This window comes from Octopus bimaculoides, chromosome 6 (assembly GCF_046866305.1).
Source record: "Octopus bimaculoides isolate indiv1 chromosome 6, ASM4686630v1, whole genome shotgun sequence".
Lineage (NCBI taxonomy): Eukaryota > Metazoa > Mollusca > Cephalopoda > Octopoda > Octopodidae > Octopus > Octopus bimaculoides.
In genome coordinates this window covers 46,797,351-46,823,558 of record NC_142933.1, presented here as the reverse complement: position 1 = coordinate 46,823,558, position 26,208 = coordinate 46,797,351, and the positions used below count along the sequence as shown (strand labels likewise).

Genomic DNA, 26,208 nt, shown 5'->3' with positions numbered 1-26,208 from the left:
TGGTGAAACCGGATGGCAACACCAGGCTCCAATCTAATTTGGCAGAGTTTCTACAGCTGGATGCCCTTCCTAACGCCAACCATTCAGAGTGTAGGAATATATATATATATATATATATATATATATATATATATACACACACACACAAGCACACATACATATACAAATGAGTGAACAAACAAATGGAAGTACTCAATACATATAGTTGGAATTGTATTTATTGAGTAATAGGTTGACTTAGTTCCTCGTGTTTATTAAAGTTTTGTGAATGTGAAAAAAACATGACCAGTTTTAAATAACATGAGGAGCTAAGTCAACCTGTTTACACACACACACACACACACACACACACACCTATATTATCAGTCATTATGATGACATGAAAGGATTGTAGAATTAAATATACAGTAAAACTGTTTGACTGATAAAACAAAGGAAGCCATAACAGAAGTATATTAAATTAGGGCTGTAAACCAAGCCTCAATAGGGTTAGTAAATTCAAATGGAGACATCACAGAGTTGTTTTGGTTAAATGAAAAGATGAGAATTAAAAAGAAGCAGAAAGACTGTTAGTGCCTACACCCATGACAGATCACCATTTCATCGTTTCTGGAGCATTTTGAACTTGGATTATAATCTCTTAGAATAGGCATCCAGTCGGTAGGCTGCTTACTCCAGATTACTAACACTCTCTTCTATTTGGTCTATTTGATCCAGGTATGGTTGTAGACTGCGATATTTGTCGTCCAGTTCAACCATGGCACGACTGATATTCATGGCAATATGTTTCATCTCAGAATATTTATTGATCGTCACTTGATTCATCTGCTCCAAAAGTTTGTACTCCTCAGCAGTCCCTTCAAGTTCACCCCTCAAATAGATTGCAGTTTTACTCATAGTTTCCTGGCAGAGGCGCACTACATCAGCTGGCGGTTCATCTTTTGATTCTGACAGGTCCTCTACCTTGTTGCTATCTTCCATCCTGCTAGCTTCGTCTTCGTTTTTCATGCGATTTTCTTGGTCCTTTTTACTCTTCATACTTTCATGGCCTGCCATTATTTACATGTATGAAGAAAACAGAAAAGCATATGCCTATCACAACATTTATTTCTTCATACATATGTTTTTCTATTTTGTTTTTTCACCCCGTTCTTCCAGCCTCACCACTCATTTTAAATTACATCTCCAACAAGTTAACTTGGGATCTCCTGACCAACAACCTTCATTTTAACTAAGGTATCTTCAGCCTAATGAGTAGCTAGTGAAGTACTCCTAGTTGAGTAATTATTACTTCTGAGGTTCTGCTATCTAGGAATCATTTGTAGCCTTGATTTTTACCTGCTCCATTCCCTCAATTTGGATTTTTATTCACTTTCATAGCAATCCTAGTTGCTAACCATGAACTATGAAAAAACTTTTTTCAGCTTGTGGGAAAAACCTGTAACCTTCTATGTCAATAAACTATTATTGTTCCTGAAAGTTGTTTTTTATACCCTACTACAGACTATACAAAGCTTACTAACTTCCTACACCTACATCCTGGATCTTACAATTATATATCATTATTAATATCTATATATAATCAACCCCTGTATTTCATGCCAAGCTAAGTTTCATTTAATGCTTTAAAATAGTTGTATTTTTATATCACATTTAACATGTCTATTTTAAGCAGGATATGTTTGTAGGTCATCATTAGAAGATCATTAAAAATGAATAGAATAATTTGTTAGATCATTTAGAAAAGAAACTTGTCTGACAACCATGTAAATGAAGATTGTTACATCATGTTGGAGTTATTTAAACATATGAAGCATACGTACACACCCACATGCACTCACAATAATGTTGTTTTACATGTTTCTCCATGTTGACAATGGTTGGATGAATTTTCTCTGACAGTTTTTTTATAACACAATACTCTTCCTGTTGTTGACTCTTTCAGTTACCTCTTACAACAAGTAAAGATACAGTACATCTATTTGAAAACTGGAATACACTTATAATGATATATTATTTTTGCTCCAAAAATACATATTAGTATTAGCATAGTATATAGTAGTAGTAATATGAACTGCTACAAACTATAACAAATGGAATATAAGTGTGTTTAAAGGTACAATTAAGGTATATATTTTACATTAAATCAATGTGTCTAAAAAGATTCAAGTTATTACTATTCAACAGAAATTTTAGGTTACTCACTAATGTATTTTGTTGCTATGCTGATAAAAGTGATTATTAAATCATTTCATGCATAAATACTGTCTTCTTATAAAATACAACAGGAAGAAATTTTTAAAAACTGCATTGTTAAATATTATACATATTGTGATGGATTTCAATAGAAATGATTAGACATTTTAAGTGAGATTTGCCTGTTTCCTTGAAGCTTATTCTAGTTCTTGTTTTATTTATTTATTCATTTATTAAGGCTGAGTCATATGCGGAAGGGCATCACCTGTGACTTTTTTTTTTTTTGTAATTAACTAGGTCACTAGTTTCCAGAAAAATCTTTTATGGAAAATATTTTCACCACAAAACTAATAGCATACTCTTTTGCCATTCTGTGTACTACAGTAGCCATAACCTTCATGTTTATCAGAATAGTTGCACTCATGCCTGTTAATATGGCCACAGAAACCCTGCTTTGAGTTTTCTTCATTTTTTTTTTAGTTACTTAACCTTCAGAGTAGTCTTATATAAAATTGTATCTTGTCTCTGTTAACCTGATTTATTGAACAGCTATGGAAACTACAGTCATTACCATGTTTTCTGCTTTAGAATAATAGCATTGATTGTCCCAATTACAGTTTTTATCTTTTCTGCAAGTGTATCTATATTCAGATATCTAAGTGGATGTATATCTATGATCTTTTGAAATGTGTTACACATCAATGTTCTTTGTTTACGCCATTTTACATTTTACTATCTTTCAGTATTAGTCACCTTTACATTTACCTAGATGATACAACAAACAGAAAAATTGTCTAATGAACATCATTCAGTATCACATGTCAGTTTTGGGTCACATTGATGTTATATGGAACAAATAGAACACTGATATATGACTGAAGCTCCTTAACATCAGAGAGAGACAGTGGTATAAACATACCACTCAATCGTTATTATATGGTATACCAAAGTGAGACAATGATATAAAATGTAATGTGATTGGATCATTGATCTTTATTATTGTAATGTCCATGCTTCCATGTTTCATAGATTAGATGGAATTCATTGTGGCAGATTTTCTATGAGTAGATGCCCTTCCTGTAGCCAACTCTCTCTTGTTTCCAAGCAAGGAAATATTCCACTGTAACTGGACATGTTTTCACAGAAGGTTGTAAACAAATAACATTGCCTGTATGATGGTGATACTTATTTACAACTATTCAGTGATGTTAAGTCAAGGTGTGACACACACACACAAACACATATATATCAGACTTCTTTCCATCTACCAAAGCTATTCACAAGGCTTTGCTTGGTTTAGTGATTTAGAAGGCACTTATCTAAGGTCCTGCAAAATAGGGCTAAACCTGAAACCATGTAATTGGAAGTGAATTTATAAACCACACAACCATATTTGACACACATAACAGGAAGTTTGAATGACATAGATCACTATCTTGGTCTTTCCTGTATTGTCCTTATTCATTCACAGTATGTCCTATTCTTGATATGTGTCAATTTTGGTTTTCCTCTTCCTTTCTTCCTATTTATTTTCCCATTAAAAGATCTCTGTAAACCTTTTTTTTTTCTAATTAATTGTCCAGAATAGTTTTTTCTTTCTGATGTCTAATAGAATTTTTGTAATCATTAGTGTTTTATCATCTCAAAAGTTTGCTGTATACAGGCTTACCATAATCTTCGGCGTGAAATTGGGACCACTGTGAGTTAAGACAGAAACCAGGTAGTCAAGAAGGCAAGGTTCTGCCCTAGAATCAAGTGGAGTACTTAATAAAGTGTATAAGAACTGCCTAAGGATACTCCACAGGCTCTGGAGAATCTTGTGAGTGATTTGGAAGAGAGACAAGGTGACTTATTAGTAGAGTGAATTCCAAAGGTGGAAGAATCAAAGATCATTAGTTATTTTAGAATGATCTCACTACTTTGTTGATGGGAATATATTCTTCAACACTTGCTAAGTATGTGACAGTCTACCTCTTGAGGAATTCTTATATTGATACCTCAATTCAGAAAGGTCTCCTAAAGATATCATGTGTTTAGAACACTTAGGTGTGGTAACCCAGTTGATTGAGGAAGCTGTAAGAACCTAGGAGACCTGGCAGTGATGTGGCTGGATTTTGCAAATACTTTATAGATTCATTATCTATATACTAGTTAAAGAGGCTTTGAACAAGTTGCCATTCTCTGACAGATTCAGGAACCTCATTCTGGTTTATTGTTGTCAGCTTCAGTCTGAGAGTCTCTCCTGCATCTTCAGCATTCTAAGATGGTGCAGGCCAGAGAGGGGATTTATCGTTGGATGTTCCATTTCAGTGACCCTTTCACGTTTGCAATGAATATATGGGTAAAGTCTGTTGAAGTACAGTGCAAATGACTACAAATGACTTCCTTGGAGCATGAGCAGCCTTGTCTTGTAGGAATAGAATAGCAAGTTCAAGCTCCCTGTCCACAGCCTAAGGGACAAATTCATGGTGACTGTGGAAGTGCTGCAATAACTAAACTCCTGCAACCCCAAAATCTCTTTGGCTGCTCTTGATGTCCACCTTCTTAGGCTTATTTGCAACGGTGCAAGACTAAGAGCTGAAAGTTGACCTGGCGAAGCAGTTGAAGTTCCTAGAAACTCTGATGTTAATACCATTCATCATCATCATCCTTCAACCAACTCCATTGACAATCCCCTTCCACACTACACGGTCGTCTACTGTGTTCCGATCTCTAATATCCAGCCCTGAGTCCCGAGATACAGTATCTGGAAATGTCAGTTTCCTGGAGAAAACACTTCCAGCAGGATGCCATAGGAGGAGGGATGAGATAACCTTTTTCTGTGCTTGATTACAGTGGCCAAGCAGATGGTTCTGTTAAAATTCTCCATTTGTATTGAAGAAGCAAATGAGAGGCAGACAATGAAAAAAGCTGAGTTGGTAAAGTTATATGTAGCCAAGGTATCACACAGTGGGATCAAACTCAGAATAACATGGTTGTGAAACCAGCTTTAACCACACCACCATACCTGCACTCACTTTTACCTCCATCTTATTTAGAAGTTTTTTTTTGTTTTTTGTTTTCTTTTTGATAATAGAGGAAAATAATTTTCTTGATACTTAAGAATTATATCACCAATTTATTGTCATGTCTAATGATACTTTATAAACAACATTTATTCTGAAACAAAGTTTTTAAAGCCTCCTGTTTTATATATGCTGACTAACGTATTTAAGGTGTGCAATCTTGCAGTGAAATATCTATTTTGTCTGTCTCTAATGGGATATGCTTGTGACTTAATGTCTGTTATGACTAGGTTGTATGGTCATCCAAACCCAATTGTTGACTATTATGTTTATTGTAGACTAATTGTTTACAACTTACCTTATGTACAGTTTTGTATAGACCTGTTGGTGAAAAAAAATCAATTTATAATTTGTAGAGACTTTTTTGAGAGTGATTGGATAGCAGAATGCATGAGTTTAGTAACTCTTGAGATCAATAAACAAAATACAGGATGACTATGGTGTTGATTATCAAACATTTACATTGTATAGTTACTACTCAGTCATTCCAAAACCAATGAAAAGTATACTTTCATCAGTCCAGAAAATAATATACATAGCCAATGAAAATTTTTTAGCCTTTATTTAATGTTTATAATGATTGGAAACTTAGAATATGCAATAATTTACCACTACCTGTAATGTTTTATATATATATTTCTTCAATGAATGCTGCTAATAAGAATTAAAGCAGTTCCTAGGAATATATATTAGGAAAAGTCAATCAAATAAGAGGCCCAGAAGTTGACACTCTTAACAATCAGGATGATTTTGAAAAGAACCTTAGAAATAGCATGAGCACATTTGTTCTGAAATGTTTGTATCTTCTGATGATTTGGGACTGATATTGAAGAATGGAGAGAACCATAAGTTTCAGTGATGGAAACTACAGTGAAATAAACAAGAACTTGAGCCTAATTAAAGGTTAGGAATTTCTTTTTCCTTATGCAAATCATACCTATAGGAGTAATTTGCCATTTGGTTAATATGTTGGTTGATAATTATGTGTTAGTCCACTATAAAGGTTAGGAATTTTTTTATTCCTTATGCAAATCATAACTATAGGAGTAATTTACCATTTGGTTTATATGTTGGTTGATAATTATGTGTTAGTCCACTATAACAAAATTGATTTATCTCTTGCAAGATAAATAGGTTTGTCTATAATCTTGAGTTTATTAAGAAAGAAAATTATTATTTCTGGTGTTGCAACTTTTATTCTTTGTTCTTTGAGTAGCACATAAATCTATTTTAACTGTTTTAATTTAGTCAGAGATGTAAAATGACATGCAGATGCTTCTGTATGGCCACATGTAGTGAAACCAAGCTTTTTGAAGTAAATTTATATGTTGAAGTGTATAGGACACAGTACTCTACTTATTATAGCTAATGATTCTGGCATAATTTAATTGGTAGTATAAGTTTAGCATTTTAGATATGAAGTAGAGTGATGATATAAACAAGTGTTTGAGATGGAAATCTTCTAAAAGAACCAGATATGTCAGGTCTTAAAGATTTAATGACAATACTAAAAAGAATGGGAAAACATTTGAAAGAAGAATTTTGAAGAGAAGAATTTTTATGCTGATAATTTAAAATTTCATTTTGTTTAGTGGGTACATGTACTCAGGGAAGTATTATTGAAGATTATTAATAGAATAACAAAATGTAATGCAAGTGTGATGTTTTTTATTAATTAGGAATGTAAACTTATTGATATCTTTGAAAGTGTATGTATCTTTTTGTACATTTTTTTCTACAATGTTACCTAATTTAGCATACAGCTTATGTTTGGAACAAAATAGCTTGTATATACATCCAGACCTCCCTAATTATGCACATCAACACTCTTTATCTGGTTAACTATCAAACTGTGTTCTTTTTCTGTTTCAAATATTACAACATAGTCAACATTTGAAATTAGTCAAGTCTTTTGAGACAATTGACATTGCTTCATTTACTCAGAATAATTTAAATAAATTAAATAATAATAATACAAAAGTATTTTTTCACCGAATTAGTATATACAAAATTATATTTTTCAGGAATTACACGGAATTATTCAATTCTTAGACCCTGAGAAAAAGGGCAAAATTAACTTTAGTGACTTCTGTCAAGGTGTACAACGGATATTATCATTACAAGGTAAGGGATTTTTACAGCTTTTAATATTGGTTTATGATGTAGATATAAATCTCATTTCCAGAATGTTACAGTTGATTATGTAGCTTCTGTCTGGATGTATGCATTGTAATAATGTATTGGAGTTTAATGATGTATTATTAAGCTCTTAATTACCATGGGTATATTTTTTATATTCATACATCATACTCCCTCTCACTCTCTCTCTCTCTCTCTCTCTCTCTCTCTCTCTCTTTCTCTCTCTCTCTCTCTCTCTCTCTCTCAGGCAAATCAAAAATAAAAGCAAAAACAACAAAAGTCAAAAGGACACACATAGTGAAAGTATTATGTTAACACTCAGTTTAAGATGGTAAAAAAGTGGGGGTGTAACTTTTCAAGCATGACTCTTCATCAGAAAGAGGAGAGAAGAAAGGTCTGGAGAAATGGAAAAAACATAGCCCAAGAAAAGCATGTGTGTATATATAAGTGCAGGCATAGCTGTGTTGCTAAAAAATTTGCTTCAGAACCACGTGGTTAAGGTTTCAATCCCACTGTGTGAATGCTGTTGGCTAACATTGACCCCATGCATCTTGGAATACAATCATCCTATTCTCTACAATGAGTTATTTGAGCAACAGCCTATTCATCAGATGATGATACACTTTTCTTCAGTTACACTCCAACAAAACATTCTTTTTATTCATTGCCTGAATGTTATACTCTATTTAGACTAGTATCCCTTCTAATGGAGATTTCTTTCCTGTACTTCATACAATAAAACCTCAGCTAATTAAGTATTCTCCATGAAGCCCTTGTGGTCTGGCAGACAACTGATTGCATTAATAACATGCATATCAACACTATCATTATCATCGTCATTTAATGTCCGTCTTCTATGCGTGCATGGGTAGGACAGTTGACAGTAGCGGGCCAGGTAGAAAACTACTCTAGACTACTGTGTCTGTTTTGGCAGGATTTTTATGACTGGATGCCCTTCCTAACACCAACCACTCTACAGAGTGGACTCGGTGCTTTTTACATGGCACTAGTACAGGTGAGGTTAGTTTTGGTATGATTTTTACAGCTGGATGGCCGTCCAAATGCCAACCACTTTACAGTGTGGACAGAATGCTTCTTCTGTGGCACCAGCACTGGCAGGGTCACCAAGTAAACTCACAAGACAAGGAATTGTGAGAGAGGCAGGAGCATTTGAGGAGGGGAACTTGTGTCAGAGGATAAAAGATTAGAGTGGCAGAGAGACAGCAAGAAGATTAGAGTGACAGAGAAAGAGAGAAGAAAGATAGAGTGAGAGGAAGAGAGAGAGAGAGAGAGAGAAGTACAAAAAAGGGCCAGAAACTGGTGTGCTGATGTAAAGGAGATACTTGGTTACCTAGTCAGAGGAAACACAAGAGGAGGAGAGAGAGAGAGCAAGTGATCAAGAATGAAGGTAGAAATATGTGTGCTGCAAGAATGAAGGTAGAAATATGTATTTTGAAGCATTGAGAAGTACTGTTTAAAACTTGAACCGTTAAAATACCATTCAAGAGACAGCTCTATAATCAAACAATAACTTCAGTACTTTCTTCAATGTTTTTCTTTTTTTTATCTGTGTAAAGTAAAAACTTTACTTCTGTTTGCCATCACAATTCACAAATGATGTTAAATTTGCATTTGGTGAAATAAATGTTTGCAAAGGACACACAGCAAACAGAAAAGAACTGGTGGCTATTCAAGACAGAATATCATATGAAGAAAAATAAACCAGTAATAAATCTCTACTTACTAGAACTACATATTAGCTCAGCCAATGGAAATCACATACACACACATTTGCTTTCTTTCTCTCTCTCTCTCTCTCTCATTCACACACCTACGCATGCACTAAAGTTATCTGCATTAAACTCCTCTGCACCCTACTTCATTATACATCTTGAGAACCTGTTATGTTATTAAATATGTATTAGAATGACCACACACATCTTTGATTAATTTGTCAATACTAAAAACAGTCATGAAACACAGAGGTTTATTGAACCATATATCTACCAAAATGTCAAGATATTAGTAAAGAACTAAAAGTAAGAATAGCACCACCACCACCCCTGAAAACTGTAGCATATAGAAATTTGGTAAAACTACATCTGGAAAAAAAGATCCTCAAATAAAACCCTCTATAGAGTAGTTTCAATAAGAAATTATAAGTTACTGTGTAATATAAAGCAATTGTTAAAAACCTGTCAAAAACTGCAGCAGAGAGGAAGAAGAAAATTTTAAGAAGGCCAATCAATATTTTGTGTAAACTTAGTTTCTCATGAGAATTGTAAATATTTGAATGTTTATATATTGTTCAGATGTACAGTCCTCAGAAAATGGACAATGTACACTTCTCTAACACATGCATGATAAATGGTAGGGATAAAACCTTTTGATTATTATCTTTTTTTTAATATGAAATCAAAAATAAGCATTGAAAAATAAAAAAAAAAGCTCCAATATTTTACTTTTGCCATTTACCAAAAGTAAAGGAGCAATACATTACTGTACATATATAACAGAAAAGATAACATAGAACAGTAGTATTTGAACAGTATATACCTACCTGCATTAAATAAACGTTGAATATCTAGAAATTGTTAATGTTGGATAACTAGTAATTGTTATTGTTCAGAAAATAATATATGAATAGACCCTTATTTAGAAATAAGTTAGAACACTACAAATCTACTGTTTAAGTATACATTATGTTTTCCATACATTTTTGGAAGAACAAAACAATTTACACACACACATACATGCACTCCTAAATACACATGTGTGTGCATACAGAGAGTGAGCTAGCTCACTATTGTGCACATACATGTACACAGTTGTGAGCTTGTCCTCTCTTTCTTCCTCCTCTCATACTAGGTAAATTTTATTGAAAATTTGAGATGCTATGTACTTCCAAACAAACTGTAGATAGAAAGAGCTGTTGTGTAATCTTTTACAAGCTACAAAATGTTTACATTATAATTTTATCAAATAATTTGGTAAATTTGTGTTTCAAGGATATAATTGAAGGTTTTGTTTCTTATTCTTTTAGGTAACAATCTTATAAAAAGGAGTTGGTCAGATGTATCTGATGATGAATTGAATTTTGAAGTAAGTTAAATTATAATAACAATTATCAAAATAATATTTCTAAAATTACTTAACCCTTTTACATTTAAACCAGCCAGCCATATCCAGCCCAGATATCATACCTGTTTTACATTCAAACTAGCCAGATCTGGCTTCTCAAATCTGGCTGGTTTGAACATACAATATCATTCTAAAAATAAGCAATCACATCATCAGAATTGCAAAGCTATGAGATAATGCATGATTAATTCAAAACAATGCAAATAAGCATAACATTTGACAGAGTAATCTGAATGCTAAAGAGTTAATGTTCTAGTCAATTATTAAAAGTACTTAAAATACTGAGTTACCATACTAATTTGTTTTTCATAAGTGTTTATGTTCTAGATGCTTCAGCTGTTTTGCTATTGAACTTCCTACAGTTAACATCAAAGATATTAGTAGTACCTGTAAAATTGTTGATGATATACCATGAAATAATTGGTTAAACGATCATATTTCCTTTTAAATATTAAGTCAGTGTTGCTTCTCCAATAGCTTTTAATTTGTGGATGATGATGATTGCAATGTATCATGGTCGATGCTTGAGCTTTTGTCAATTATGTAAATATATACAAATTCATAAGGTCTGAGAACTCAATAACTATTTATTCTCCTTTTATCTTCTTTGAAACTAAATAATTTCAGCTATTAGAATTAACAGTGGTTTAAGTTAAAACATTCTTCAAAAAGCCTTTCTTGTAATTTGTATTGGTGTCTCATGTTGATTTTGAGTAGTTGTATGATAAAAAAAACAAAAACATTCCAACTTCTACCATCTCATTTTTTTTTAGATACAGTGTATCTAGGGTTGTATTATGCAATATGTCCTAATTTTCAAGACAGTATGGTGTGATTAAGAGAGATTTAGCTGCTATCTTTTGTAACTCAAGTGACTACATTGAGGTTTCCTCTTTAGTGATGATGTTAGGTAGATGGATATTATAAATGTAATTCTTCCAAAATAGACCTGGACTTTTGGATTTTATTTCTTCTGAGGTGCAATAGTGCACAATGCATTGCTATTTTAGTTTCAGCATTAACACCATAATTTGGTGTATCAAAAGTATTTAGTTTTCCAATTCTTAACTTTTTTCTATATTTGTTGTTGGTTCATGTTGTGTGCAGTTTTGTTTTTCTTTCATCCTCCTTACCAAATGGCAGTGTCTCAGCACAGCTACAGTCAAAGGACTGAAAGCAGTAAAAATGGAAAAATATTTTTGTTGGAATATAAATCAAAAGAAAGCATATAAACATCTGCTAAATAGTCTGTTGCTCAAATAACTTTTGTATGGCTTACAGGTTCTTCTTAGTTTGAGTATTCAGACAAATCTAGATCCTACATAAGGATAGTGAAAATAGATTTTAATTACTTTGATTTTCATTGTATTATATAACTGGACTAATGTTATATAAAGAAAATTACTTCTGCTGCTATTAGTACTATGTCATCTCAATGTAGTCTAGCCTGAGGTTAAATGACTATCACCACTGTAATGCTGTTTATCTATCAAGTATGCTGAAGTAGATGGCAGTGGAAAATTACCGAAGCTAATATTTAAGAAAAGTAAAGATTCAAACTGGACATTTTTGAATGCTCATTTCCTATAGAAGTAGGTAATATAGAGAAAATTAAGAACATTTAATCCTAATGTACTAAATTTAAATAATTACTTCCTTTGTTATTTATACAATATTTATGTAAGATTCATTAATGTGCTATACATAAATATTTATTTCAAATTTTTTTCATTTATATAGTTAACTTAGCAAAGACCAAATGTTAGTAAGCAAGAAAACCGACAGGATTCTATTTTCCTTAAGCTAAGGACACACAAGGTGTGCTATAGGCAGTTTAACAGATTTAGTAGATTTTGTATGAGTTTATGTGCTGGAGCTATAAACACTAAGAACACACAGGAAATAGATATTATCAAATTGCCAAAAGGATCCATCTGCTATCTGACATAATTAGCAGTGAAGGCGGATGTTCTGAAAGTATAATAGCCTGGCGAGAGAAAGTTCAGAGAGCTATTACCATTGTTGATAACAAAAGGCTTCTCTCTCAGGATGAAAGGCAAACTGTATGATAGTTGCTAACAAACTAAAGACTAGAAAGAAATGAAGCAAGCATGCTCTGCCAGATGTGCATTGTCAGTATGCATGAATGATGGAGTACACACGTGTTGGGAGGAAAACTGCACATAAGAGGAATCAGATGTGGTGTGCAAGAAAGAAGACTATGTGGTTATGGACATGTGAGATATGTGGATGAGGTCAGTTGTATAAAGAAATGCAAATCGTTTAATGCGGATGGAATCCGGGGAAGAAAACTACCTAGGAAGACATGAGATGAAGTAGGGAAGGCCAATTGCAAGACATTGAGTCTCATGGAGTAGATGTTAATAACTAAGATGATTGGTAATATGCTGTGCTCACCACTATGGTTCTAAAAGTATTAAGTATACATACAACTGGGCTCTGCACCCTATTTGTTCTTGTCAAACCTTCCCCAACACTCTTTCATCCCACAATCACTCTTCTAACTACTTTATTATTCTGATGTAATGAACTTAATGAAAGTAGAACTGAAAATTCCATTTTCCTTTCTGTGCTACAAGTTGTCTCTCTAGAATCACTTCCTTTTAAACACCCATCCCTCATCATCAACATTGTCACTCACCACTTTTATTTTCCACTGAGCACCCTTTCTGTACTAGCAGTTATATTTCCCTCTCCCCTGAGCTACATCCTCTTTGGCAAACATACTTCATTCTTAACACCATTTCAATTTCTGCTAACAGTCACCCTCACCATGCATTATATTCACCTCTAATTCAATCTTAACACTGTCTCAAATCTGCCATTGACCACATCCCACCTTTGTTCACCACTCATATTTACCCTTACATAACTCTGATCTCCTCCATCTCTATCACTCAACATATCTCTCTCTCTCCACCCCCATGCTTATACAACCTTTATCCACCCACTCACCAAACCTGTAATCTTTTTATCTCTTATCCTTACCCTGTCTACAGGTTTATTCTGCTGCTCTTCATCCTTTCTGTACTTCTATTATCACCTTGACAACATTTCTATTATCACCTTGACACCATTTCTCTTCTAATCCCATTTCTAACCATCTCTCATTCTCCTCCCTCACTTTCAAATTTTACCCACCCACCCTTTCTGATCTTCTTTCGCCACTCTCTTTTATTCATCTTATTGTACCCTAAGGGTATGCACTGATGCCTCATTACCACCATCTTTTACTTTCTTTCCAGCTCCATCCCAGTTGCTACCACCTTCCCTTTATATAATGCAAGGTAGCTATGATCTTCTTCAGCAAAAAAAAAAAGGGCTACTTTTGATCCCTCTATTATACTTTAACCTCTCAATACTTAGCATAAAGCCCCTTCCCTCTCTTCTTACACTCAGTTGAGGAGTATTTTATAATCTTGTGAATCAACATGGTGACTTCACAAGTGCTGGTGCCATGGAAAACCATCTGGAACACTGTAAAATGGTTGATGTTAGGAAGGACATCCATCCATAGGAACCATACTAAAGTAGACATTAGAGCTCAGTGCACTCCTCTGTTTTATCAGATCTGAAATTGTTGAATTCATACCTGTACAGAAGACATATCTTAAATGATGATGATGATGACGATAGTAGTGGCGATGGCAACAGCAGTAGTAGCACACATATTCATATGTATACACAACATATATTCCTACATTTACTTATGTCCCCAAATATAATATGAAGTTGATTAATAATTGTGAAACAACAAATTCTTTTGGAGTTTGTTTGTGACCAAGCGGAAGGCATTTTTCACTTTACTGAATTTCAGTTTCCAGTTTATTGAGCTGAAAAGTAAGTTCTGGATATTTCTTTACATATATATTTTTAGATATATTTCAAATGTAACATATCTATAGAACTGGATAGAACTTAATCCGGTTATTTTGTCACCATAATTTTTTGTTGTATCAGAGCAGGAAAATGACAGCAGTGGTGGGGGGGATTAGATATAAAGTTGGCTATGAGGTTTTAGACTCTCTTGTTGGTTTCGGTTGATTTCCTTCTTTGTTTTGTCTTTTTCTGTTTTTGTTATTTTCTTAATTCTACATTTCTTTATAAAATAAGCACTTCTTGTATAATCCTTTCAATTATTGGCACGAGGCTTGAAATTTTGGAGGAGGGGGTTAGTTCATTATATCGACTTCAGTACTTGACTGGTTCTTATTTCATGAACCCTGAAAGGGTAAAAAGCAAAAGCATCCTCAATGACATTTGAACTCAAGATGTAAAGACAGACAAAATGCTGCTTCTGCAAGCTCAATGCTGTAAGCACTTGTAGCATAATGTGTTGAGTATGTCAGTTGTCATTCTCCCATTAGAAAAGATACTTCTGCTTAACAAACTAACAAGTTGTTTTATATTTAAATATACCGTTTATCAAGTTATTTTGAATCTGATTTTTTTTTTTAAATTATTCATTTGGTGTACTTGGTAATATCTAAATATACTGAAAATTTGCTTGAGAAAGAGCCTTTATCTTATAGTTTTGTAGCTTTAAATAATGTCGTCATGTAGAAACTGATAAACCTCGTGAATATAAATAATCATCAGTAATATTTGGTTGTTTATTGATGAATTCTAATTAATATGACCTTTTGATGGATTATTTCTAATATCAAATTAGATTAGTTGATCAATCCTCAGTAAGTAAATAAGACAGAAACTTTCAAATCAGTTGGATTACATCATCTAATGATTTTGTTTATAATGAAGTTCACGTGTTAAGAGAAACCAAAACTGTGTTTGCTGTTATATTCGTTCAATGAATAGTTTATGAAAACCACTTCTTTTAATTGTTAATCTAATTAATTCATTACATTGAAGTGCAATTGGAAGAGTTACTTTGGATAAAAGATACACTTGCATTCAATCTGAATTTGCACCGGAACTATCTAAATTTTGTTTGTAAAAATACATGGAGAAATAATCTGTGATTAAATATCGATTTATGGACTTCATTTTCTGGATTTTACGAAATTATTATTTAATAGTGCAATACAAATTTAATGAAAAAATTTTCTTATGCACATTTTCTGAACGTTGCATCTATACTCAGGGAAAAGTATTTACTAATTGTCAAGACAGAAGACATTACATTTCAACTCAGAATGGAGTATATCATTAAATTATTCCAGAAATACACCGTTGCAACTGTTATTATTGCAATAGCCATGCAGTCAGTGGATATTCCAAAATGGAAAGAGATGTAATTCCAAATTATTGGAGCAGAACTTTTCACTTGTTCAAAGAATGATTTTATCACTAATGAACTGATCATAGTTGTACTTCTTCCCCTTTCCTCCTCCACTTTCTCTTTTCAACTTTTCCTTATTTCTTTATATTTTAATGGCAATGTTTTTAACATTTTCAAACAGCTGTTCTTTCTTTTACAAATTGTAATTTGAACAAATGATTATATAATGTTAGATTTAATCTTAAATGGCAAATAATTTCCTGTAAACTTAAGCACTAAAAATATTATTGCATTAACAACCCACCTTAAAAAAAATTTTGAAATTAATATGTACTTTGCTTTATTCTATTCTCATGTGTATTTTGAATAGTTGTTAATACACCTATAATAATGTTATGGATGTAAATACATTGGGAATATCTTATGCTGGTGTAATTGACATACAGTATATAGTATTGTCTGAGGTGGAGAATTGACAGAGTTGTTAGAATGCTAGATAGAATGCCTTGTAGTATTCATTCTGGCTCTTTGTTTTCTGAATTAAAATCTCACCGAAGTCAACTTTGCTTTTATACTTTTAGTGGTGATAAAGTCTCAGTCTAGTGCTGGGAAAGCTCTTCTCCTCCCACATCTCTCTATTATGGCTGTAATTCAAAGGTCCAACCTTGTCACAATGTGTTGCATTGATTTAACCTCAGAATTACATTAAGGTTATGTGTTTGAGGAATACTTTGCCACTTACATCTTAATTCCATGATGAGCATTCAGTTGATTGACCGATTGACTGCTCGTCATCAAATTCAAAAGAGAACCCACCTACCAGTAGTCTCTCTTTTGAGTTGTATACTTAAATTCCACCAGGGTCAGCTTTGTCTTTCAACCTTGATTGGGAATGATAAAATAAGTTTAAGTGAGAAATAAAGGCAATTGAAATCATACCATTATATTGGTGTGATTTCAATTGGCGTTTATCCCTCTCTTACAAAAATTGCAGCTGTGCTTAAGAAAGAATGTAGTATTCTGTTAGTATGTTGCATGATTTTGTTTAAGAAATTATTGTAAAGAATATTTTACTTTAGTATATTGTAGAAATGAAATTCAGTTGATTTTTTAAATTTTTTAATTTATCTTCCAATAAACAAAAAGTGAAACAATCCTGCTTAATGCAATACACATCAATTTCTTCTCTATACTCTTCTAATGCAAATTATACCTACTGTGACAAAATATTCTTTTTAAATCTATATTGTTTTGGTACATTCCGTGTTTGAGCAAAGCAAGTCATTTCAACTAAAACCTGTATGAAAAACTAATGATTACTTTCATATATTGGAACAATAATTGACATCGTGGATTTTAACTACTGAGGTTTAGATTTTTTGACAAATTTTTCGAAATAATCAGTCAGTTATAATTTATATGAAAGTTGAATCACTAGTTAATTAATTCCAGTGAAATGTAATAATTTTTTTTTTTTTTGTAAGTGAATAAATCATCAAATGAAATAGAGGTGTTAGTAACTTTTCATAGTTCAATACCTATATATTCATAATTTTTATATACTGATGATTTGAAACATTTCTAAAATGTTCACGATACAGGTTTTAGTTATTATGATTAATTACTTAAAAAAGACATGGTTTTAAATATTAATCTGCATTAGTAATTTCAAAGCTAATAAATACAAATTGATTTTTACTTCTCTCAGAAGGAAGCAAAATGCATGATTATTTTCCTGAATGCCTAGTTTTGTTTGGGTTTTTTTACTCTTTATAGGTAATGATATATGTTAACAGTGATCCAATAACAACTTCTAGAAATGTGATGATATTTTTAAAATTGAAAATTGAGATTTTTGTTTTTTTTTAATGCATAAAACTGTTAGAGAATAAAGAAAGTTATGGAGAATATTTGTCTTGGGTTTAATGATTTCATGATTTTTCTTGTACATTTGATTTGTCTTCTCTGGAGTGGTTTTCTTTCTTCCTTGTCAGTTCAATAAATACAAATACAATCTAAATTCAAAAGAAATTATGGAGCAAGCATTCTCTTGTGACCCGAAATTATTGGGAGATCAGATCAGTGACATGCTCCCGATTGTGGGGAGTGGAAAGTGAAACCAAGTTTTTGATTTGATTTTTAACTCTGGACTGAAAGTCACTAAACTGCTTATCTGTTTGTGAGTTAGTTTCTCACTAACAAATAAGATGTTCAAAATGGGAAAACCACTTGCTATACATGATTTTTAAAAAATTGTTAGTGTTGATACTGTCAAAATGACCACTTCTTGCAAAGCAAGGAATGTTCTGCAAGGAAGTTGTGCAGATAGAACTCTAAAAATGTTAGTCATAACAGTGAATGATAAACATTAGTCAATTGTATTCTTAAATCATCTGATATATTTTACTGTCATAATTTCTATTGCATGTAAATAAAACTTTTTCCTCACTCAGTAATTAGTAATAAAGAGTACATGTATTTATCTATGGTTTTACTATTAAATTGAACTGCTTTTTTTTTAATATTTATGTGAGGGTGAGTAGTTTAGTTTCTCAAAAAGTTTTAAAAAATTAACATCTTAATGCAGCTCAAATTTTGTTAATTATTATATTGTTTTCTGTATACGTTATTTTTTAAGGCAAAAAAGCAATTTTAAGAATGAAGTATATTTCTATATTCTTAAGATTATAAAAATATTTTATATTTTAGAAAAACGCTGAATCTTCTGAGACCAGTACAAATACTTATGCTGAATATGATATCAATACAGATGAAGATGCATGCACTTCACTGAATACTGAATTTTTTCCAACTCCTGTTGGCAATTTTGATGTACAATTACAAGTGGCTTCAGAAGATGACAGAGATAGTTTTATCAGTGGCCGATCATCTGAAGTAACTGAAAATAGGTAAATTAATTCAGATTTTTTTTTTTTTTTCTTTTAAATGTTATAAACTTTTGAGTATCACTTGTTTGCATTTTAATTCAATTCTGTTATGCAAGTAATTTAAAATTATTTTTCATATCAAAGTTTTTGAGTGTTGAAGGGAATGGACTTAATGATGATGGTCATTACCACTTGTGATGCACATTATGATGATAAGCATCGGTTTTCCTCCCAGTCTTCTCATGCTGGCATAGAAAGATAATTATAAAGCTCCTGCCCCTTGCTAACATGAGTTGGGACTCTCTCAGGGAGTTTTTAACAGCTAAATGCACTTCCTAATACTAAGTGATTTAATCTGCTCTTATGATATACTGGGATATGGTGTGCTTATTCTAAATAACCAGGGTGCACACTCTTTACTGAATTTAGAGTACACCACCATAAAGCAAAACTTCTGCTTAGGCTGTTAGTTGTATTTACAGGTACAACTGCTTTATCAGTGCTGCTTTTGATTATTGTCAAAAGGATTATTTTTAAGAAGCTATCTTTAGCAACTCTAAGTTGTCTACAGCTATCCATACCATGACAAAATACGCTGTAGACATTTTAAAAGCTATCTTGGGTGCCTTTAGTGAAGTTTGCTCTATTGTAAGTGTTTTCACCAAGTCTTTAGTCTGAGGATAAACTGTGGGTTGAGGTATCTTCCTTTTTCTCTTTCAGTCTCAGAGACACTACTAAAGTCTAATGTCTGCTATTTTTCCCTCTTATTAAATCATATGATTTTGTTTTCCTTTGTAGAAAGAGTAGTTTTATATTGTGAACCAATATATAACAGGTACTTATCTTGTCAGATTTATTAGGATAGAAGATAAAACCAATCTTTATCAAATAATTCTTTCTTCACTGTTGTGAACTGCCACTGAACAGACCTGTGATCAAGGATGTTCCAGCTGTGATCTCATCTTTTTTTTTTCTCAGCTCTGAATCTTAGAATTCATTATTCAATGTGTCTATAATAGGATGTAATTTGAGGAAAATGTGACTGCTATTTCAAGTGGGTCATGCAACCATTATTAGGCTCCTCCTCTTTGGTTCATTTCTTAAGTGTTTGTGTATTTAGTGAAGTGCTGATGAAGAATCCAAATTAATCATAAAAAACATTAGTGCTATAGAAAAGTGGGAATAGCAAAAATGTTGGATGTTCGCTTTTGAGCATTAGCATATGCACTACCTATAGTTTCAACTGCGCATTAACGTGTAGTACCTCAATGAGAATTAAACCTGACTGCAAACTTTCTGCTGTATTACAATACTTGCTACAATAAAGACTACACTATTTATAATGCTATGAATTTGACTGCACAATTATTGGAGGAGTGGATACAGTCTATTAAATCAACACCAGTTCTTGATTGGTGCTTACTTTATAAACCTGAGAGGAAGGGAAGTTAGAATGCACTCTGGCAGGATTTGAACTCAGAATGGATGTAACTAAATACTGCAAGGTAATTTGTCCAGTTCTAGCAATTCTGCCAATTTGCTGCCTTAAGGTGGTGAATCAATGAAATTGTAATATTCATAAGAATTTAGTTATTTTACAAGATTTACATAACTTGATAAAATTTTTTTAGTAATATGGTAATTATATTTCCAAAGTTTTGTATAATCCATTATGAAACAAGTTCTAGCTTGGATAAGTTATTCAAATAGTGAACTAATTTATTTTCGGTAGTTGATGACAAAAGCTGTTTATCGATCTTTTATTTGTGCATAATTGTTTTTTTCCTAAGACATTATTTGTGTTATCCATTAATCAGGTTGTTAAATTTTATATATTTCTTCTGACATTAAGAAGAAAGAAAAAAAAAAAATGCTGTCAGAAGTTTTATGCAACATTGAACTAGTAACTTATTGAAATGATCAATATAGCAGTAATTTATTATATCATGAGATCAAATTTGATAATACTGTTATTTATAAATTGGTTGAATATTGTACTGCAGAATACCAAATTAAATTAGGATTTTAATGAAGACTAAATTCAAATTTTGATACAATTCTTTTAATGTATATTTTAGTCGTCATGACATAACAGATGAAGATAACTATGAAGATTTTGGTGAAGGAGAAGAGTTAGAGTCTCAATCAGAAGCCGACATCCCATCTCACACTAGAGGACATATGTAAGAATTTGAATTTACCATTTTGATTTTCATTTTGAATTAATATGGATTTTTAATACAGAATAACATAAAACTCAACTGAAATCTTTTGACATGAGAAGCTAGAATGTTTATTCTTCACTCTTTGTTTACAGAATGGTCACATAGTTTAAAATAAGTAAGAATTTAATTTACTTCATAGGAATCCTAATAGTATATTCAATCACTCTTGTAAAATTTAGTTTTCTTTTTCCAGAATAATTTGCTTTCAAAGAAGTAATGATAAAGGTCACATGCAGTAGACTAAAAACACTGTAAACACCACTTCAATTTACTTTCTTCCAGCGAGTTAATGGTTATGTCTGCAAAATTTGGCATAGCTGTCAATAAATTTTCATTTAAGACTTCTCTACATTTTTTTTGTTTTCTCTATTTATTCTATTTTTGTTTTTGTTTTTTTTCTTTTCCACAATGTTAATATTAATTTATTCGTAGCAAAGAGTTTTACAGAAAGTGTGTATGTGTGCATATATGTCATCATCTTTATTTTGTCTGTTATTCCATGCTTGTGTGGGTTGAAGGAGTTTCCTCTGACACTGCATTATACCATTTGTTATCTTTTGTCATCTCCTTTATAAGGCTCAGCCTCTTGAGGTCAGTTTTCACCACTTCTTCTCATGGCTTCCTTTTCTGCGAACTCCTTCCATTTTGGATATCTTCTTTATTCAACTGTCCATATACACTTTATACATCACATCCATATCAGCTCTGTCTTCTCTCATACATACATCTGATTCCTAGTTTTTCACCTCAGCTTAATTATGTTCCATTGCTCATGCACACCAACATTAAACAGCCAGCAGAGCATGCTTGTATCATTTCTTTGCAGCCCTTGTATATCCTCAGTTAAGTGCCCCTTTTGTGCTATCTTGTGATATCATGATTGGCTTGTGAGAGTCATGTATAGGGGTGTTGTGAGCAATGAGCTTAATGATTAACTTAGCATGCAGGTAGTTCATAAGCTCAGTTCTAGCTATTTCCTGTATGATAATGCTCTTATAACAGACTGTAAAAATTTGGAACAGAAATTTTCGAAATAGAAACAGAAACTCATATTGAAGGGCTTTAAAACAAAAACAAAAATCTTTTAGTAAGTTCAATGGAAGATAGGACCTGATACAATGAAAGGAATTACTATGCTCAGTATTGAGAGAATTTGAGAAATAGTGTTTCTCAAATGTCCAGATGGCCCCCTTATAGTAATTGATAACTTTTGTTTCTTAAATGATCAAATTAGCAGCAGGTTGGCCATTCAGAAAATGTAGTAGCCAGAATATGAACAAGGCAAAAGAAATTAAGGAAGCTATTACCTATGCTGGCAACAAAAAGGCTTCTCCCTCAAAGTTTGTGTGCAAAATGCAAAGCTTCATAAGTGAGGTATGAGGATTGAATACAGAAGACTTGTAAAAACTTGAAAGAAATGAAATAGGCATGCTTTGCTGGGTATCTGATATCAGTGTGCATGGACTTTAGAGTACAAATTAGCTGAGAAAAATACTGAGTATAAGAAAAAAAAACATAGAGTGTGCTTGAGACTGTACTTGTACAAACATTCATGTATAGAGTGACAGCTGTGTGAGGAGAGTGCAGAGAGTTCAAAGTCCATGAAATCAGTGGAAAAGAGAGACCCAAGAAGACTTGGGATGAAGTGTTGAAGACTGATCTCATGAAGGAGATGACAAAAGACCATGTCAGTTGATGGTATACAGTGCTGAAGAAAACAGAACCACCCATACAAGCTTGACAAAACTTGTGTTAAAATAGAGTTGGAGATGAATTAATGGAGACTAGGATATATATATATGTATATATTCATCTCTACTTTTAGGTTTTTTACTTATTAGTATCTTCTAAGTCACTTTTTGCCACCTTTCTTACTTAATCAATACCTTTCTCATCTCTCTGTCACTACTCCTATTCATTGTACCATACCACCTGTGAACATAGAGAAAATGTTTGATCTGTTTACACTCAATAATTCCCTCTCCTACCACCACCTGTACTTTGCTATTCTTCTCTTCTTCCTAATTATGACATTTGATTAACGAGACATTGCAGCAGAGCTTTTAGCTCCAGATACAACCCACCACCTCAAATCACTTTACTAAGATCTGTCACTTTCTTACCAGCAAACATTGCCCTTCTCTGCAGCGGACCCCGATCCCCTTCTCCCTCTGGTCACTATTAGCATCCAACTGCTTTGGTGTCTTTCTCCTATTGCAATGCCTGAGTAATGCAGATTGAATTAAATCTGAAGGAATCTTATACCACCCCCATCTACTCTATCCTCTACCAACAAATGTGTATTGCTCACCACTACACTCCTCTCAGGCCACCTCTTTATTGATACCACTTACTCTCTTAATTTTACTCTTCTATACTGTTAGTCATTGTTCCCTCTCTTCCAGATCACTCGTTATTGAAATGTACTACACTCACTACCAACCATTTCTATGTCTATTCATCTCTCTCTTTCATTCTCTCTCTCTCTCTCTGCTGTTATTGTTTCTCTACTGTTACTGTTTCCTCTTCACTCTTTATGCATTATCTACAGTCACTCTCTATCCTATCCACTCATTTGGTTATTTTGCCCTAAACAGAGACAATATTCAGTAGTGAAGATCCTCTTTTGTTTTGCAGTATGTTTGGTGTCTTGTTTAGGTTGTGAGTGAATAAGGCATGATTGGAGAATAAAGGGTTATGTCATCTATTTTGGTGTTATTGTGACAGCAGGTAAGTTACTGATGTATAGAAAGAAGATAGTAAGAACAAAATCAAACTCGTCAGAAAGAGCTCCATCAGCAAGCATAGCAATAGTGTACTCTGATAAAAAGCTACTAAGAGACAAGTGGGGCTCATAGACAGGAAGTTTTGATTGGATATTTGCATGTCAGACACAGCTGAAAGTTTTGATGTTCAGAACCACAATGCTTTCACCAAATTCATCTGAGGAAAGAGCTTACTGATGGATAACAGGAGAATGGGTCACCAGTGAGAGAGTTTTTACAAAGCTGCACAAACTGCCAGAAATAGCAAACAAACCTCCCTCAAATTATATTCCAATAAGAAAAGAATATGTTAGATAATTTGGGTCTGAGTAGTCTGCACTTCATAGGCTAACTTGAGGCTGAACAAAAACAACAAAGGAACATTTTGAAATTATAGGTAAAATTCTATTCAATTGAAACTGATATGGTATGAAAAAATTCAATATAATGAGTTTGCTAAAATGAAAAAAAAAGCAAAATGCAATGATACTTCATTCTTTGCACATTTCCTACATATTTCCTACATATTTCAACAGTTAGCTCAGCAAAGAATTAGAATGTATTCAAGTTAACAAACTTTAAAGAAAACAAAAAAAAAAACCATCCTGTCTCATTTCAATGGATCAGAATTTTTTCAGATTTTGCAACCATATTCATTACTAAGAACAAAAGCATTCCAGCCATGACTGACCAGTCTGTTTTTTTTAATCAAGAGATTTTTCTTTCCAATTTTTGAACTGTGACCATCCTATTTTTTTTAATAGAAACTGTTGTTATAATGTAAAAAAAAAAAAAAAAATAGAATTTCTGATTTCATAAAAAAGAGACCAAATGATCACAGTTGAAATCCTTTTGCTTTTAGTAATGTTTGATAAATTGATAAATAAATTTTGATCCTTTATTGACCTGAAAGTTGAAATTTGCATATTTTGACTGAATATGCAAAGAACAAAGTTAACTGGACTGTTGTGTTTTGATTTTGCAATATTTCTATTTTTGGACAGTAACATACACTAACAAATAGCAACAAAAACACAAAAAACTTTGTATTTAGAGCACTCACCTAACACAAGTCTGTGTTATAGCGTTTCACTCATTGTTAAGATGACTGGACTTCTAACCTTCAAACTGAAATTGTCTGTGTCCAAATTAATATTCTAGATTGTCTTAATGTCTGATTTAACAGGATTGTCATATCAAAAATAAATTTAGCTTTTTGGGATTTTTTAAATTTATTTTTGTATATAGCAACAAATTTTGGTTACTAGGAGCTTGATTTTTGCTTCAATCTGTTAAATATTTGTCATTATGAATCTCTCTTTCTGAGTGTTGTTTCAAAAGAGTTATGACCAGGGATTGAAACAAATGTAATTATCAGAAATCATTTTTATTGGTATTTGTTATAACATGATTTCACCTGTATATGCTTTTAAAATAATTTTGCTTAGAAAATATTTTCTGTTATACAAAAATTTACAGTAAAGATAAAAAAAAAAAAATTTTTTTCTCAGCAAAATCTATTTTCTTTCAGAAAATCTCCTTATTTACCTATTTATTAAATATCACTCTTTGAGTGGATTAGTTTGTCTATTGTTACAGGCTTAACCTAATTCTGCTACATGGTGGGAGCTTAGCATATATAGGGAGCTGCATATCTTTCTAACCTAGACAGTTGACAGCCATTGTTTAATTATTCATACTGATGGATAATTAATAAGGCACAAACAGTTTGATATATGGTGTAATCTCTAACTAATAGCGATTTAGGATTAGTTAATATAATACTCTAGGATATGTTATGGTGTAATTTCAATTTAGCTCTTTCATTAATAGATTTATTCTAATAAGAGAAATGTGCATACATTATAGCTAAACAGTTAAAACACTTGCTTACTTACTGAAAATATGTAGATTTTAATATCTCCACTGAAAATCTATTTCAATTTTGGAAAATAAATTATTCTGATCTCAACAAATTGAATATGTCTAAAATATTTCAGTGGGATGAATTATTCAATTGTGCAGCATGGAAAAATTACTATAAATCATTGAAAAATATATTCAGTGGAAAACTTCAAGTTTAACTGATTTTTATTTTAAATACTACATTTGAGATTTTAAAACTTTCTTCTGTATAGATTTTAATCTAGGAAAAAAGCGTTTTACTTAAAGTGTTTATATCTTTTATCTAATTATATCAATTTATATTTAAAAGAATTTTTAAAGTACGATATGCATTCTTTTAATGTGAAATTTTGGAATGCTAAACTAATAGATATTTGGGACAGTAGATTTTTGTATATGATGATAACTAGTTATGTTTTTATGCAACTAAATTTTGTAAGGAAAGATGCAATTTTTACTGATACATACCCTGTATAATACTTGTTTGAACCAACAAGGAAGCCTCTTCATAGTTACTCAACCTCTCTAAAATCACATGTTACCTCAGAAATGGAAAGACATTGGATAATTTTAAATTAAAAAGTTCTAGATATCTCTAGATAGACTGGTTGGTTACAGCTT

General features: G+C 32.3%; 2 protein-coding genes across 10 annotated transcripts in view; one reads left to right on the top strand and one right to left on the bottom strand.

Annotated features, from left to right (window-relative positions):
* LOC106873536 (rab11 family-interacting protein 4A) overlaps positions 1 to 26,208 on the top strand; it is a 108,604-nt gene that overhangs the window by 20,912 nt on the left and 61,484 nt on the right. For all 9 annotated transcript variants that reach the window (XM_052968868.2, XM_052968865.2, XM_089353829.1 and 6 more), the window contains exons 2-5: positions 7,286 to 7,385; positions 10,444 to 10,502; positions 18,514 to 18,713; positions 20,771 to 20,875. In XM_052968868.2, the coding sequence (XP_052824828.1) occupies positions 7,286 to 7,385; positions 10,444 to 10,502; positions 18,514 to 18,713; positions 20,771 to 20,875 (464 nt within the window). The remainder of the gene's footprint in view (positions 1 to 7,285; positions 7,386 to 10,443; positions 10,503 to 18,513; positions 18,714 to 20,770; positions 20,876 to 26,208) is intronic.
* Positions 190 to 1,059, bottom strand: LOC149135045 (biogenesis of lysosome-related organelles complex 1 subunit 2-like). The gene has a single exon (XM_089353830.1). The coding sequence runs from the start codon at positions 1,054 to 1,056 to the stop codon at positions 670 to 672; it is 387 nt and encodes a 128-aa protein (XP_089209956.1). The 5' UTR covers positions 1,057 to 1,059; the 3' UTR covers positions 190 to 669.